Source organism: Equus quagga, chromosome 11 (assembly GCF_021613505.1).
Source record: "Equus quagga isolate Etosha38 chromosome 11, UCLA_HA_Equagga_1.0, whole genome shotgun sequence".
In the NCBI taxonomy this organism is placed as follows: Eukaryota; Metazoa; Chordata; class Mammalia; order Perissodactyla; family Equidae; genus Equus; species Equus quagga.
In genome coordinates this window covers 50,456,908-50,475,320 of record NC_060277.1, presented here as the reverse complement: position 1 = coordinate 50,475,320, position 18,413 = coordinate 50,456,908, and the positions used below count along the sequence as shown (strand labels likewise).

At 34.7% G+C, this 18,413-nt stretch overlaps 1 protein-coding gene across 4 annotated transcripts in view; it reads right to left on the bottom strand.

Moving 5' to 3' along the window:
• PHIP (pleckstrin homology domain interacting protein) overlaps positions 1-18,413 on the bottom strand; it is a 130,952-nt gene that overhangs the window by 77,340 nt on the left and 35,199 nt on the right. For all 4 annotated transcript variants that reach the window (XM_046674974.1, XM_046674977.1, XM_046674975.1 and 1 more), the window contains exons 5-9: positions 6,791-7,012; positions 6,402-6,502; positions 2,182-2,252; positions 675-775; positions 539-579 (exon numbers count right to left, since the gene is read on the bottom strand). In XM_046674974.1, the coding sequence (XP_046530930.1) occupies positions 539-579; positions 675-775; positions 2,182-2,252; positions 6,402-6,502; positions 6,791-7,012 (536 nt within the window). The remainder of the gene's footprint in view (positions 1-538; positions 580-674; positions 776-2,181; positions 2,253-6,401; positions 6,503-6,790; positions 7,013-18,413) is intronic.

Sequence of the window (18,413 nt, the reverse complement as noted above, 5' to 3'; positions counted from 1 at the left end):
AAGCGCTCAAAAGTAACATTCAAAAGTTATTCAATGCCAGTATTTACTACCTAGAAATAGAATTGATATTTTCCAACGGAAAAATACTGATTTTCTTCTCAGTATTGAAGAACTTGACTTGTTCTACACAAGGTGCTTAAAAATCACTTTTTTTCATTTTAAAATAAGAACATGGAAAAATTTACACAATGCCATCTAAGTTTATCACCAATAAACTGTTCTGCCTCAAATATTACACTGTGATACACTTCCAACCCTCTACTAAAAGTTTCCCTACACTTTGATATGTATACAAAATATACAGGATGGATAAAAGTCCCTATTATTAAAAGCAGCCAAATAAACTAACATTATTACAAACAAAACATAAAGACATGTTCACATATATGTGAAGGCCATATTCACTTTTCAGCATACTAGACAAGATTTTTATTTTAGGTGGGTAATTCATACACAATTCTAATTAAAACTGACTACAAGAATTGTCTATTTCATAATTTTAAAAATGGAATTTGACAAACAAAAGTAATTATTTTACCTGTTACTAGTGTTGGAAAACTGGATACTGTCAACTTTGTCCTATATATAAACAGATAAACAAAGAAGAGGATCCTGAATACAAACTGTTAGACTCATTTAAATTGTACTCATCTAATTCTTTCACAAATACTTACAGTATGAAACTCCAATTCTGATATTTTCTCTGGCTGACCTGATCCAAAAAAATAAACCCTAATAATATGATCTGTGCTTCCTGTAGCCAGAAACATTCCACCTGAGGAACAATAGCAAACATTTATGAGTAAAACATTATTTCAAATCTCTGAAAATTAGGTAATAAAATGCAAGCAACATTACCATAATATATACTGAATGATTAATATTTTACTCTAAAACTATTGATATTTATCCAAAATATAATACACCTTACCTGAATTTAAGAAAGAAGTTTGCTAACATAGCTTTGACTAGGATCATTTTTCAATATTTACAGAAGTAAAGTTTTCCATTACAAATTATTTCACTAAGTGATTACATAATCTTCTATGTTCAAATTATCAGACACCTTCACTAGAAAATATGCCTTTGAACTCTGCTGAAATCCCTCTCTAGCCCCATTTCCCATCTGTTAAAACCCTATCAAACTTTTAGGGGCGAACTCCTTCACTAAGTTGTCTTTACAAACTTTTCAATCAAAAGAGCCTGTTCTCCTCTCACTCATTAAGACTTTTGTCTTGTAGCACATACATTCTACTTGCATTACAGTTATTTGTATATGCAATTTACTCTCTCCTTGGAATCAATACTCTCCCACTGTGTTGAAAACAGTGCTGTATATAATTGCATTCAAGTACTTTGAACACATGTATAGTGCCTGTATTTGTTATTACTACAAGGAAAACTGTCTTCATGGCAGTCGCAGTGGAAATCTAGAAGTTAGAAATTAAAGACACTTGGATAGTAATACAGCAAAAATAAACTCAGGTCATCAGTCTGCAATCATTGATCTCAGGTACCACTGCTATCCTCAATTATGAAACGAAAACATAAAGTCAAACTGGAAAGGAATGTGGAAGGAACTGGTAATAGGAACATAGTAACTATTAAATCTACTTGTTTCATTTCATTTTCTCATCAATGCACTTCAAATCTCCAGATCATAATTTGTTTTAAGACGTTAATATCCATGCAAAACACTGCTGCATGAACTCAAATATAATTGGGATATTAGCATTGCTAGACAGCTACTTTTTAAAGAGCAAATAGGAACAATTTGGAGCAAACTAATTAATAAAGATGTACAAATATCAATCAAGTTTATTTTACTTAGCCAGAGGATAACTCCAAAATTGATGAAAATATAAGACAGATTTAAAATATCTTTCTTCCTATGAGATAATGATGCAAATATTTATTCTGTAACAGAGTCAATTTTGGAACTATTTATTCTCTCCCACCACAGCACTATGCGTCTTCTTAAAGAAAAATCTTAGTCATGTGAGTATATAAACTCTAGCAAAGCTGAAATATTTCTAAATTAATTTATGATCATCTCCCAGTATATGTATGAGAATATGATTTATATTACAACAGTAAATATTTTCCAAAATTTAATGTGTTCTATTAGGAGTTTTCTGACATGCAATTTTAAGTGAACCTTACAGAGAAAAAAAATCTTACCAGCACTAAAAGATGAACAGATCATTTGAACTCCAGGCCGAGGACGCTCTGTAAATTTTGCAGGTCTTGGACTACAATACAAAAAATAAAAAATCAAAAATATTCCAAAGGGACTAACACAGAAATCAGCTGTTTCAATAAATAATCATAGGACAAAATTAAGTAAGAAGCAATAGATGGCTCCCTTCCTAAAAACAAGTTTGAAATCATGTGTCATGATCAGCAGATCTTGTGGAAACTCTAGAGACAGATTTTGTGGAAGTTTCTGATTATACAACAATCCACACATGAAACAATCCCAAAGCCACTGTCACGTAAGATGTAGTTATTAGTCACACTCACTTCTAATCAAATTTAACTAACAGGTTCTCAGTTTTTCAGGCAGTAGTATAGCAATGCATAAATACATAAGGAAATAAGTCATCTGTAAACATGAACACACTAGCAAAATAGGTGCTGCCTCTGTGGCATATGTATGTACCATCAATAAGTAAACCTGTTCAATATTAGACATTGTTAATTAATCATCTCCCTCTGTTTACTTTCTGATGTGACAAAATGTATCTTTTAAGACTCCAAAACGTAAGAATCTTACACTTATGCTAGTGGAAACCTGAAGACTGACTCTTATGTGAACTATAATGCTCATTCAAAGCAGTGATCTACAGAAAATAGGTCACTCTCAACTATATTCACATTAGTTCTATAATTGTGTTAGATTATAGGTCTTATATTAATACTACTGACACTAAATGTTTAATGTTACAATCAACCATATTAAAGAAAAATTATAGATTTTACATGATATTAGCTCCAATACACTTACAATTTATTTATAATCTTTCAATACAGTGATTACATTTAAAGCCCTACTTAATATACATTTTCACCTAGTTTTTCTCAGAATTATTAGGGAAGAAAATTAAAAAATAATGAGAGTCTTCCACCAGAGTGCACTGCATAACTTTCACAATCCATAGCAATTGAACATAAGAGTGATTTCAGTTTTGTGATCATTTAGGGAAAAAAAGTACAAAATATTTCTGATATATCAAGTATATGTTCTGAACAATAAGAATAGTCTTTCTTGCTGATACAGAACAAAAAGTATTACTTAAAATTCTTAAAAATATTTTTGTAAATAAATTTCTAAAAATTGACATTTATAAAAATTTTTCTTAATATTCTCAGCCTCTAATAGAGTTGAACCTAATGGATACAGTTTACAGAAAGTTAAAACATTCTGAAAACCTAAACATTTATTCAGAGTAAAATTAAACTAATTGTAATTTAAGTAAATTAATCTGAAATTATAAAGTCAACTAAATGCACTACTTTCATTAATATCTTAAGGATTGTAGCTCTGCATTTTTGTTAATTTTTGGCACAATCATTCATAAATGCCATGCAACCATGTGACTCATAACCAGAATATGCAATCATATAGACTACCATTTGAAATGTACTTTAATATTTTTAAAGAGAAAAAGCAGATAAGCATTTATTTTTATTTTTAAATGTACATTTGAGGAAATATTTTAAGACAAGGCTCTGGACTCAGACTCTCTGAGTTCAATTCCCATTCTGCCACTTATCAGGTGTGTGACCTTAGCAAGTTAATATTTCAGTACCTCAGTCTCCTCCTCTGTAAAATGGAGGTAAAACAAGAACATATCTCAGAGCTGCTGAGAATTAAATGAGTTTAATCCATGTAAAATGCTTGGTACTGTGCCCAGCTAACTCAATAAATACTAATAGTATTAGTATTTTAATTAGGTTCAACCAGTTCTAGATAGTCTGTGAATGAATAATTCTATTTCATTTGGCACAGTTGTTAAGACGAGGTTCTGACAGTAGACTTCAGTATTCACCTCAATTTTCTCCCGTGTCTGTCCTGAAGATAATAATTGTACCTTCCTCACAGGGCTGACGTAAAGATAAATGAGGTAGCAAATGTAAAGTGCTCAGTACTAGCGTGGCTGACTAAGTGCTTAGTAAAAATCTGTAGTCATTATTATTATCTGCATATTTTAGGATTCCAGTTCTCACCTTACATCTAACCTAAATATGCTACTCAGAGACCTCCTGAGCTGGCTTCCAAGTCATCCAGCCACTCAGATTACTCATCTAAGCAGCTGAATCTGTACTAGTGGAGATTGTTACCATACACATAAACCCTGTATAAAAGTAAATTTATCAAAAGACATGGTTTTCCAAAACAGGTTTCATTTACTGACAGAATTAATTCCTTCAATTAAATGCAGATTGAGTTGAAGTCACTTCCCCAGATTATACAAAAGCACTACAGCTCAATATAATTTTTGCCTTTGATTAGTAATTAAAGTCTGTATGATCTAAATGTAGTAACACCTATGTCCTGCCAAGTTTTCTGGCAGTTATCAACCATGTGTAAATACACAAAGAAAGGTGTCCCAAAGCCTATATCTAAGGGAAAAATCACTCTTGTTTTTATGTTTGACTCTAGCTTACAAGTTTTTAAGGGCCAATTATCACAAAAAATAGAAAAGAATACGACTTATAAATAACTAGAAAAACGTCTATGTCCAAAAGTAGGAAAATCACTAAGCAAAGTATGGAACCACTTATCAGTGGAATAGAATGCAGCTATTAAAATTATTATAAATGTCTAAAATGTTAAGAAAAAACCAGCAGAAAACTACATACCTGTTCCTACTTACATCTACATTAAAAACAACACCACACATTTGTGTGAAAAAAATTGTTAGGGTAGCGGGTTTATGGGGAATCTACGTAAAGGTTCTGAAAAAAAATCATTTATGTGGAATAACTCACTTCTCAAGGATCTGGACAAGCATTACTGTACTTAGCAACATAATCCTCAAGAGGCACAAATAAAGTGAGACTTTAATTTTGTAAAATCATTTTTGTTCCTATGCTAATTTGAAGACTGCTAATCACTTCTTCTCTACAAAAACAAGACAGGAAAAGACAAAGGTATCCCAATCAGATCCATAAGGTGGTAAAAAATATTCAAAGGAAAACAATTAACTATTGCTATTGTCCATACACACCAGCAAAATATTTCATTTCAACTTTTATCTAAATGTCTACAGAATGTCTTCAATATTCTAAATAGTAAGAATGAAACTAAAGTGAAATCAATTTGTTTTCTCTGAAAAACTGTCTTTGACCACAATCCTTTTTTCAAACAAAGTACAGTTTGGTTTATTATGTTACTCAAGCTGCCACGGCCCCAGAAGGCCTTGCCATAAGAGGCACTCTCCAGGAATGTTCACATGCACGAAGCTTATCTAAACACTACTATTTTAAAATAGCAGACACACACAAATTATTTTATTAAATAACTCAACTTGGGTTGATAATTTATAAACAGAAGTCTAAGATAATTATTAAGATACACCTTCTAATCAGAATGACTTTCTACCCTGAGAGCACAGAGATGGCCATTTCAACACTGTGCAATCACAGATGCACTACCTTCCCATTCACAGACTGTTTATGGGGTAAATACTGCACTTCCTTTCCCCACTACATCCACTCAAGAGGTGGCACGGCATAGACAGCACAGGATCAAAAGCCAGAGAAATGTTCTAGTCCTGGCCTTGCAATTTTTAAAAACTGTTTTAACTATGGGAAAGTCATTTAACCATTCTTTGACTCAGTGTCCTAAATCAAAAGATAATATTGTCCAGCCAACTTATTTTGATAAATCAAGGTAAGTGAAAGCACAAATGCAAAACGCTATTATGGGGTAGGGGGAAGGGTACATCTATCTACCTCAATGTAGTTTAGTGAAAATTTAATGATTGTGTTTTCCTAAGTTTCCCTAGATCTATGATAAAATCTAAAGTCTGTACATGTGGTAACAAACAATTACAATTCTTCTAAAGAACAGACTTAACTCTAAGATTATGTTCTTAGCACCAGAAGGAGCTATTGAGATGAAACTACACCGCATACAGAAAGGAGTGGAAACAAGACAGGCATATTCTAAGGGAAAGAGCCAGGGCTAGCAAAAAGTAACAGAAAAAAGAAACAAACGTTAACTTTCTTTGAAGCATAAAAATGAAAGAGGTCAGTGAAGAGCCAAAATGAATTTCTGTTATTTACTCAAAGAGAAAAAGTAAATTTATTCCTATCATTGACTACGTTATACTTCTGCAATGTCAACCACTAAATTAAACACATTTATTCTATGAAATAAAAGAGCAACTGACTTTATCTTAAGGGTTCCAGCATCCCATAGCCAAAAACAAATAGTGCCATCTGCCCCAGTAGAAGACAGATATCTCTTTGAGCCACTGCACAACGGTGAGAACTGAAAAGCAATCAAAGAAAAAAAATATTTTTACAAGATGAGTGACATAGTCCAAATAATAAATTCACTTTTTACCATACAAATAGCAACTAACAATAACAGAGTTAGAAAACATGCAGAATTGATGAAGGTCATGACTAACATGTTACTTGAAGTTTACATTATTTATAAAGAAAGCAGAAATATTCCTTTCCTCATTTTAGCTGGCTTCATACAATGAATTATAAAAGTGATTTCTTAAAATTTGAGTTATAATCAAAACGACTTTATAAGGATTAAAACAATTACCTGTAGTGAGGTTATAGATGCACTGTGGCCCTGAAGAACAGCCAAAGGTGCACATGTTCGAAGACACCAGACTCTGATCATTTTATCACAACTTCCAGCTGCTATCATGGTATTCTCATAGTTTACAGCCATGTCTGATATTTCAGCAGCATGTCCTCTTAAAGTAGCTAATAATCTCCCATCATCTGTTGCCCAGATTTTCACAAGACAGTCATCAGAACCCTTAAAAGAACGGATATTAATAGAATCAACTCTATAAATTTTAATTCAAATTCTTAAATGTTATGATTTCAGATAAAGAAATCGTATCTGTATGTGCACTTACCAACAAATAAATTTTCAAGTACCGAAAAGTGTTAATTACTCATATTAGGAATTTTTCTCTATGCAAGGCTCTTTACTTTACTAACTTAAATTATTCACTCATAAAGAATATCCATGTGCCCATCATCTAACAGGTGAAAAGCAGGATGTTAGCAATAACTAACATTTACCTATAGTCCCCTACCCACCATCCATGGTCCACCTAGAATCTTGTGAAAGAATTCGAACTTCTGAAATAACAAAATTATAACTGCAAACAAATGTAATATACAATAGTGACGAATCCTACCTACGCTATTGTGTTATATCAAAATGAAAGTAGGGGCCAGACACATAGCCGAGTGGTTGGGCTTGTGTACTCTGTTTCAGCAGCCCGGGGGTTCAACGGTTCGTATCCTGCACGCAGACCTAGCACTGCTCATCAGGCCATGCTGAGGTGGCGTCCCACATGCCACAACCAGAAGGACCCACAACTAAAATATACAACTATGTACTGGGGGGCTTTGGAGAGAAGAAGGAAAAATAAAATTTAAAAAAAATGAAAGTAAGATAATTTGGGGCTTTTTCTCCCAGGAAGCTATAAACATAATACATATCAGTTTCCCATCATTGGTCTTCAGTTAAATACATTAAACATAAAATCACCCAAAGCCAGTTATCAGACAAAAATTAATTTTATCTGTATGAAGTCAATAAAAATACATAAATTGTTTACTCTGCTAAAGCAGCATAAGCTCAGAAAGAAATGGTGAAGAGTACAGAGTTTTCTATGAGTACCTATATTTACAAATAGACATTTCAATTTCACATAGCCAAAGTAGAGATTACAACTTTTAGGCTTTATTGTTCTTTTTTTTTCCTTCGCTAACTTTCTTTATTCATCTTATAGCTGAAAGTTTATACTCTTTTACCAGCATCTCCCTATTTCCCCCTATTTTTCATTATTAAAAAATTTAAATACAGAAAAAAGTAGAGAATATTGTCATTAACTCCATAGTCCCATTCCCCAGAATCAAAACCTACCAATAAGTTTCAAAGGTTGCATGTCAGAATTCTTTACAACCTTCCAACCCAATTCTTAAAAAAAAAAAATTAAATCTGACATTAGAAAGTACTCAGATGATCTACAAAAGCAAATGATACAGCCAAGTTATCTGCTTCATGGCGACAAGAGATATGACATATAAATGATCATAAATACAGTATAACATATTAAATGCTGTACCCTAAACCAGACTCTGCCAAATATTACCTAGAACACTCTCAACTATAAAAGCAGTTCTTCTGATTGAACTCTGAATCAAATTAAATGGGTTACCAACCACTAAAGACTCTTAATAAAACTTAACTTTGGTAAATCATCCACACTGAAATCCAGTATTCCCATCACGTTCACTTAATCTCAAGTTCTTCATCTATAAAATAAGGTTAAACTGGATGATCTCTAAACTTCCTTCCACCTTTAAATTTCAGTCATCTACGCACTCATTTATCCATGAGGCTTGCAATTAAATACGTGTCAAACACTGGAGATACAAGAATGAGATACAAACACACAGTATTCCTGCCCTTAGGAAGCAAGGCAGAAGAGTGTAAATGCAGTAACATGTCCTCAGTGCTATACTGTTAGTCAGAAGACATTCAAACAAGGGAACAGTCTGTTCTTCCTGAGAGGTGGAGAGGTAGGACCTGCAAAGGAATCCCAAAGTAGTGATACATTAAGAGTCTTATGCATGAAGAGGCAATGCAGTGCAGCAGCTTAGAGCACAGACTCTACTGTCACATGTCTGGGTTCAGGACTACTTTCTACAGGTTTGAGTTTGGGCAAGTTACATATGATTCCTGTGCCTCAGTTTTCTTATTTGTATCTACTTCATAGGGTTGTTGCAAAAACAAATGAGTAAATGAAGGTGGAGTGCCTGCCACACAGTAAAAGCTATATACAGTCTACCTACCATCATTGCTTTTCTTGGTGGTAGTAGTCTTAGTTTAATAATATTCTTATTATTTTAAAAAGGACAGATATTCCATATGGCAACTAGAGAGAAAAGTATGATCCAAAGGCATGAAAACGTGAATTTGAGAAGTGCAGGGAACTGCATGGAGTCTATAAGCTAACCTAGAGTGTGAGGTGAAGGCATGATGATGAGGTCATAGAAAAACTGAAAAACTTTTATGATATACTAAGGAATATGGTACATAGTGGTGATCACTTAAGGTATCCAAGCAGTTGACTATCAGGATCACATTTATGGTTTCCAAAGATCATCCTGGCATCAGAATGAATTAGGCTGGAATGTAGGAGACCAGCTGAATGCTGCTGAAATAGTACAGGCAGGAGAGAATGAATGATAAAAACAAGATGGTTACAAGAGCTATTTGGGAAATTAAAGGGATGAGGATCCTAGCACTGTTACCTGTGGAAAGTGAAGAAGGAACTATAGTTAGAACTTTCAGAAAGCTATCTACAATACCACCTTGCACACGAGAAGTATACTAGGTATCTACGGAATAAAAAAATGGCTTGAAAGCATGCATTCAACTCTCAATTTCTCTAAATTCCACAAAGTAAGTCGATTTATTCACTTCACTTGTTTATTTTCTAAAAATTAAGGCAATATTAGGCTGTGACCTACATTCACAGTAAAAATTTTAAGTATGCTAATACAGGTAGAATAGATGAAAAAAGTAAAATCATGATATCTCATCATGATTCACCAAACTGATACAATTCATTTTATTCTTATGTATCTGAATAAGAGTTTGCTTTACATTCTACTATAAGATGTTTTGCATCTTTTTCATGTTAAAAAAAAACAAAGAAATAGCCTTTTGACCAAAATGCCAACTTTAATGAAACAAACAATGGCAACCTGTATCTCAAATCAGCCTTTACCAACTTTTCACCAAGTAAAACCTGACAAAAAGTCCAACTATGTTCTTGAGTTTTTTAGTAATCTCACCAATTTAACATTACTTTATAATTTTACTCTATTTAGGCAAGTGTCAAAAAAACCCCACTATGTACATTTTCCCCATCTATTATTCCCATTAACCTTTCTTTTCCTCCACTCAATTGCAGGAGAGAAATCTCTGACTGCCTTTTCAGGAAAATCTCTCTTCCCTATCCTCTACCATGACCTACAGAGCAGTGTGCTCTCCCCACCCTCATCCCTGTTCTCCAGAACTCCTGGCAGAATTTCAAACCTAACTCTAAAGCAGCCTTCAGCAATTTCTATTTCATGCATCATTACTGATGATCATTAATTTATTTTTATGAGAAAAGTTGATCTGACACATTCAACTAAGTTCTTTCAAAATGACTATCAGAAATATACAAATAAATAATTGAAAAGGACTGCAGAAAAGAAGAAAAATTAAATTTACTGGGAAAACATTTTTAAAAGCACTATAAATTTAAATTGAATGTGGAAGAATGAATTGAAACTTGATAAAACCACTCTTAAAAAAAGACTAAAACAGAGCAGAATTTGAACAAACTTTCTTTCCACAAGCCTACTCAAATGTTAGGAAGGTTAATAATAAACAAAAGAGTAGGACATTATAGTCTCTCAATCAAAATGTTAAAAAAGAGTATGGACTTTAAAATAAAAGCAAAGTTACATGAATGATGAAATGGATGACATCAACAACACAGGCATGAGCGTTGGCCCTGGCTAGGAGAGATAACAGGCCTTTAATGTGTACAAAGGAGAAAGAGGTATGGTAAAAAGAGCAATTTTAAAATAAACAGCAAAAGAAATTAGATGATTCTAATCTTAGCAAGTAAAACATTATCTAAAAGAAGAAAGAGAGGAAACCAAAGAAATCAAAAAGAGTGGATAAAGTTTAGAAATAGGGCAGAAAAAGAACACATGAGAAAAAAGGAAAAGAATCGTAAGCAACAGTGAAAGTCCTGCTAAAATTAGGTAGCATGATTTTAGGAAAATCTCAACTGACAAGCTTTTTCAGCAAAGCTCCAACACCTAGGGGAAAACAAAGTAGTCATTTCTTTTCAATAACATCTAGATGTTGCTGCTAGGACTAGGGACTGGCAAGGTGAGAAAACTTGGGAGTATAAAGTATAAGTGGAAATAACAAGAAATTAAGCTGGACAGGGTTTATGTGAGGACAATAACAGAGGGTTTTAAATGCCTGTTAAGGAGTTTGGATTTAACCTGGTGAGGTAGCTACTCAAGAATTTTAAGCAGACAGATACCTTCACTATAATACTTTAGCCACAGTAACTTTTAAGAAATCCATGAGCCAGGTGCAAAATTGAAAATGCTTTTTTGATCACTTCTCAGCCTTTTGGCTAAGATTAAGTGTGAAAATGCTTTTTTGGCATTCATCTTTAAGTCAAATTAAAATATTAAGCTAGTGTTTAATGCCAAGTAAACATACGATAGCAGCAGATCACTAGTTTTACTTTTCAAGTCATGCGCTGCATAGTGATGTTTCGGTCAATAACAGATAGCATATTATGACAGTGATCTCATAAGATTTGTACCATACAGCCTAGGTGTGAAGTAGGCTGTACCATGTAGATTTGTGTAAGTACACTCTATGATGTTCGCACAATAAAATCCCTAATGATACATTTCTCAGAACATACTCCCATTGTTAAGCAACATATAAGCGTAACGTAAAACGCTCATAATTACTGTGACAGAGTGCTCACTAATATGTTATCATTTGTCTGTTCATGTCAAACCTAGCAGAAACTGAAAAAAACCACAACAAGAAGAATGTGTAGCTTTAGCTTACTCAAATCCCCAAACAAAATGTGACACCAAATTTACACTGCTTTTTTTTTTAATGTCAAGACATCTTGTCGATGAAAAAATAAGGCAAAGGAAGCTGAAAACGTAGCTTATCTTTATCCTAAAAAACAACAGTGTAGATATTATTTGTGAAACGGTCTGGTAAGAAAGAACGGGACTTAAACAAAACTTAGATTTGCATAAGCATAAGAATTTAGCTTGAAGAACCCTATAAATTTGTTATTCCACCACCACACCTGAACAAATCATACACACGATAAAACCACATGCCTTTAAAACAAACTGCTCTGTAGCTCAGGACAGAGCAAGAAAAGTGTATCAGACATTTACTCCAGGATCACTTTCATCCTTTTAATACTTTTACGTAGACGATGGTGATAGTGGCACCAACCCTTCCTTCCAGCAAGCAACTGGATCTCTTACACTGCAATTTCTGTTTTTTTTTTGTCTATCCAAAAATGTTCCTGTATGTTTGAATCCCTTTTGGAAACTGCCAAGTTTCTTCCAGATAAAAAGTTTGAGAGGCAAAACCCAAATAAATAGAAACAAATACTGACTCTGATAAAGCCTAGGCATTGTTTGGTACACATCTGGCTTTGGTATTCTAGTAAAGGAAAGTTCCACACGTCTCTGTGACATAGCTTTCTACTTTGTCTTGCATTAAAGTATCAAAATTCTCCTTAAAATCTAGAAAAAATGTCCTACCTACTGATATGAAAAATGTATGAAATAACTTCAGGCAGAAGCCTTTGAATCACTTAAATTCTATGCAGAAACTAAAGCAGAACCTAAAAAGTTTATACCCCCCCAAATCTAATAGTTTCTAGAAGGCAAGTTTTAAAGGCTTAACTGAACTATTTATGTATTTATTTAAACTAAAAGCTAGAAGATTAGAGGTGACCACTGTGTGAACTGTTCAATGATGAGGAAAGTTCTTTACAGGATGGAGCAGTAAATGACAAAGTAAGGCTGACTCCTGCAAGCAGGAGACTGCATACATTTGGAAACAGTACAGCAGGTAATTTCTGCTCAGATGACCTTAAATTAAAAAGAAGATCTGTAAAGCTTTCTCTGCTAAAAGGGAAGCATCAGTTGTGCAGACTAACCAAAGATTACTTCTTGGACATGAAAACAAAAGAAATTATGTGATTTTTAGACTTACAGTATCGTGGAGGATTTGGCACTGCTTGGCAGAATCAACAAAGAGAATTCTAGTTTCTCTTGCTACCACAACACATGGCTTTCCTGAGTCAGATTTCACCTCTTGATGTCATTAGAACAAACAGAATTAAACGTTAAACACATAATGCATATTGTCAATGTACACTACAATGTCATTTTCTTATTCAAGCTAAAAAGTAGCCTGTTCTTCAGGCAGCTAAAAACTGCTTATAATTTAAACTTAGTTCAATGTTTTTTTCAGGAAAAGGTCATTGATTTTCTCTCTTACCAATCGATCAGACCTCTACTTCATTTCCCTTACAAATTAACCTAAACTTTAGTGTCAATCATTTCAACACGTGCCCAATTTTCTCACTCGCTTGTCCACCTAAATCACCAATGACTAACCTCATATCAATCTCATCATCATTTGCCCTGATCCTGCTCCCTGGATGCCAAGTACCATTATGGAAAGGAAGACAAGCATACTAAATCTGTAATACTGCAAATTCATGAATCCTCTATTTATTCGGGAGGGAGGCTAAGGCTACTCAGCAATTTTTTCCCCCTAACTGGTCCCTATTCATCACTCTTTTTCTCTTACCAGGCTTTATCACTCACCACTATAACCCAGTCTCATTCTCTAACGAAGACTCTTATCAGACAAAATATTTCACACTGAAAAGTAGAATCTGCTCATTGCAAACCTAATTAACTATCTTCCTTTTAAAAAGTCCAAGTAAATTGCTCTTTATACATCCCATCTTCCTCTATTTACTCATCTATCTATCCTCCTTCACGACCACTCTCCTATCTTTAAGTCTGTTCTCCTAGATCCTTCTCCTTGACCCAGTTTTTCAAAGATTTATCTTCCTATAAATTACCATACTCTCTTTTCCATTACTAACAAACTAATTTCAAACTTCAAGTTTCAAGACTAGTACCAATGTCTTCCATATCTCCATCACCCAGATTCATCAACTGTTAACAATTCACTCCATTTGCTCCATCACCACCTTTCTTTCCACATAACTCACATACCTATTACCATTAGTCTTTTTCGCACCATTTAAGAGCAGGCTGCAGACTTGATGCCCCATCCCTTCTAAATGTCCCAGTGTGCATTTCTTTAAAACAAGGACACTCATCTATGTAAGCTGGGAAATCGGTACTGACAAAAATGCTATGCAATCCACAGGCCCCAGTCAAATTTTGTCAACTATCCTGACAAGGTTTCCTTTTTCCTTTCGGCCCAGGATTCCATATAGCAACATATGTTACATTTCAGTTATATTGTCTCTTCAGTCTCCTTCAATCTGGAATACTTCCTTAGGCTTTCTCTTTGTTTCATGTCTTCAGAAGTTTAAAACAGTAGGATGACCCTGAACCTCTAATGTTTCTTCACGATCAGACGCAGGTCATGCTGTCTTGGTAGGAATCCCACAGACAAGATGCTGTTTTTCTCAGTGTACCACTTCAGAGGACACACAATGTCAACTCAACCCACCATTAGTGAAGTTAACTTTGTCATGTTAGTGTTTACAGGGTTTCTCCCCTGTAGAGTTGTAATTTATCCTTTTTGAATTGATCAGTATCTTGTGGAAACATACCATATTTGTATATATCTCCTCTAATACCATCTAAGTTTCTTGCAAGAAAGGACATTATTCATTTTTATATCTCTAACTGGTTGATTCATTCATCATTTGTTGGATGCCACTATATGCACCAGATACTCTGTAAGGTACTACAGATCTAAAAAGGTTTAAGAAAAAGTCCTTGCTAGTAAGAAGTTCACAACTTAATAGAAAGACAGACATGTAAACAAATTCACTCCATCATAGTAGGAAAATACAATATAAAAGAAGTATGAAGTTCAGTGACAGTACTCCGTATTCAGAAAACAGCCTATCTTTTTTAACCGTCAAGCTTTTTGAAAGACTAGCCTACATTAAGTCTCAATCCCACCTCAGTGATCCTAAAATGAAACGCAGTTTGTCCAGGTCATTAATGGCCCTGCCAAATCCAAAAGATGCCTTTCGGTTCTAATTTTACTTTAGTTTTCCATTTCTTGAAATACTAATTCTTCGGCTTTTAAGACATCACTTCTTTTTTTGTTTTTCTCTGGCCTCTCAGCCCTTTCTTAGTCTCAATTACTGACTCCACTCCTTTTCTTTCATCTGCTTTGAAATCTGAAGTTTCAGTCTTCTTATGTTACATATATATGAGGTACTATAATGAATTTCCATATTCAATGATTCCCAAGCTGAATCTTCTAGCCTACATCTCTCTCCTGAGCTCACACTGCCTGTTGAGCAGTTCTATTTGGCTATCTGCACAAGTGTCTCACATTTGACGCAACCCACTTCACAAACTTCTCCACTTAAATCCCTACCACAGTAAATGACAGGACTTTCTAACCAGTCACACAAGCTAAAAACACGTCATCCCATATTCTTCCCTCTCAATTGCTCCCTACATTCAAATGAATCTCTTAAATCCTAGAGATTCTATTTTTAATCTGTTAATTCCATTCCATTCGTACCTCCACTGTGACTCTGTTCAAGCCCTGATGATTTCTTTCATGGGTCACTGCCGGAACCTTTTCACCAATTCCTCTGTATACAGACTTAGTTTCAATCCATCCTCTACAATAATGCCAAAGGTACCAGTAATGAGAAATTCTACTGACTCTTCTGTTTAAATCTGTCATTTTCTCTCCATTACCTTCAGGAAAGAATTCCACTCCTTCGTATGTCACAAAAGGATCTTGATGACCTTGTCCCCCACCAACAGCTCTCTAGCTCTTGCTTAATGATGACCCATATTTATTCTTTGCCATATCCAATAATACATAATTTGCCTATTACGTTCTCCCAAAGTCTGTAAATGCCTTTCCCTAAGTCTGCAATATCCAGCTCAACTCAGCTGAAGTATCACTTCTTAGTAAGTTTCCCTTACTATATCTCCTACCACACACTGGATTAGGTACCTCTCTCTTGTGATACTTCAGTATCTTGTGCAGCCTCTATCAACCTTCTTATCACATTATATCAATACTGTCTGCTGAACATTTGTGAACTCTCCAGGGACGGATACTGTCTTTCATTTCCATATCCTAAGTGTTTTGAACAGTGTCTGGCTCCTAAAAGACTGAAGTTCATTAAAGGAATGCATAAACTCATAGTCTTTATTATAACGTATTGCAATCATAGAAATATTTTATGCTCTTTTGCCTTAATTTGAAAAGAGATACATGTTTTTTCTGAAAAAGGAGGAAAATTTTTTTATATGGTCCTCAACATGCATACTCATATTATCAGAGAATGGCTTGCTCCTGAGAGAATTCATTGACTCTGCTTTTCTTTAGTAAATATTATTTGAGGCAACGATTCTGAAGCCAAGTGGAAAAAAAAAAACAACAAAGAATTAGGAAGCAATTCTAACTTGGTAATTATGCTATTTTCCTCCCTTGGTTCTTCTCATTATTCCACTGAGAAACATCCATTATTAAACTATTCTAGTACAAAATACTGGTAAATTTTCCTAATAAAGAATTTCACTCATCAATTACAACGATGATAGCTCATTGTTTACCTTGTTCTATACCAATTATATACATTATTTCATGTAACCCCACAAAAATCCTGTGGAGTTGGTGCTATTATCTATTTGTCTCCCTCTTTTTTAAGAGATGAGAAAACTGGAGATGAAAAGGGTGAAGTAACCTGTCCCAGCTGCAATGCTAGGAAGTGGTACTAAGAGCTCCCTGATGCCAAAGCTCATGCTCCTAACCACAGTGCTATCCAGCTGTGCAGGACTCAAGAGAATTAGTTCTTTGGAAAAAGCTTTCAAATATATCTACACGAGAACCTTGGTAATAAATGTGCAAGGTCTTAAGATACCAAAGACATGAAAAAAGAAATATGAGTTTGTCTATTACTGAATTGTTACTCCAATAAATAACAACAGTGTCCTCTCTCACAGGAATCGTTCATTAGTCAATCAAGATCTACTATCCTAAACCCTTATCCTATCATTTTTCAAGACAATTTTCAAAGCATTAGTCAGTGACTACTGTATTCCAGTGGAATGAGGGAACATCCAACAGCCATGCCACTTTATGAAGTAATATGAACAGTGAACACATATGCATGCTACTGCCACCTGACGTGATACTCATAAAAATAAAAGGAAATTTTAAATAACATTGCTTTCATATTTTGCGTTTCTTATCACAAGGTAACATTTTGTAGTCTATAACCACAAATCACCAGAAAAAAATTACAAATGAGACTATGAGTTTGGCACAACTAGCAAATTATACTACATATAAAAAAATCAACATTTTTAGACTCTTGGTAAGACCATGTAAAATAATACACTGATAATTTTCTTCCCTTTATGTATCTTCAACTAAAGGAAAATAATTGAAAACAGCTTCCTCTTCACATAGAATTCCTGTTCCCTAGGTCAAATGCTCTTAAAAGTAAGAATTAAATGTCTAGAACAGGCACTGCAATTCCTTCCCACACAGGGCCACATAATAATTATCTTCAGTTTGGCAGTCTTAACTACTCAACTCTGCTGTTGTAGTACACAATCAACCGTAGACAATATGTAAACAATTGAGCGTGCCTGTGGTTGAATAAAATCATCTTTACAGATACAAGGGGTTGGCTGGATGTGACCCACCAGTCCTAGTTTGCTAACCCTGGCTCTCCCAACTCCGTACCTACCACTCTACTAACTCATGAGAGAGCAACAGCACATTATTTCACTGCATTTTTCCTCAGAAAGTTCTAGGAGATTATGTACCTAATTCAAATCAAAACACACACAATGCTCCATAAAGCTTGTGATTACCATCCCTCTCATTTTTAAAGAAAGAATTCCCACAAGATATTTTTTGTTGCTAGTGCTGTGGAGTTGATTCCGACACCTAGTGACGCTGCACACAGCACAGTGGAATCCTGCCCGATCTTTTCACACCAGCTTCTCATCTTTCAGCACTCTATCCAACAATGCTCCACTGCTACTCACAGGGTTTTCATGGCCAATTTTTCCCGAAGTGGGTGGCCAGGTCCTTCTTCCTAGTCTGTCTATTCTGGAAGCTTCCCTGAAACTTGTCCACCATGGGTGACCCTGCTGGTATTTGAAATACTGGTGGCATAGCTTTCAGCATCACAGCAACATGCAGCCTCCACAGTATGACAACCAACAGACGGACGGTGTGGTTACCTGACCAGGAAATAAACCTGGGCCACAGCAGTGAGAACACCAAATCTTAACCACCAGACCACCAGGGCAGCTGCATAAGGTACTTTACTAACATCAAAAATTAAGTAAGAAGT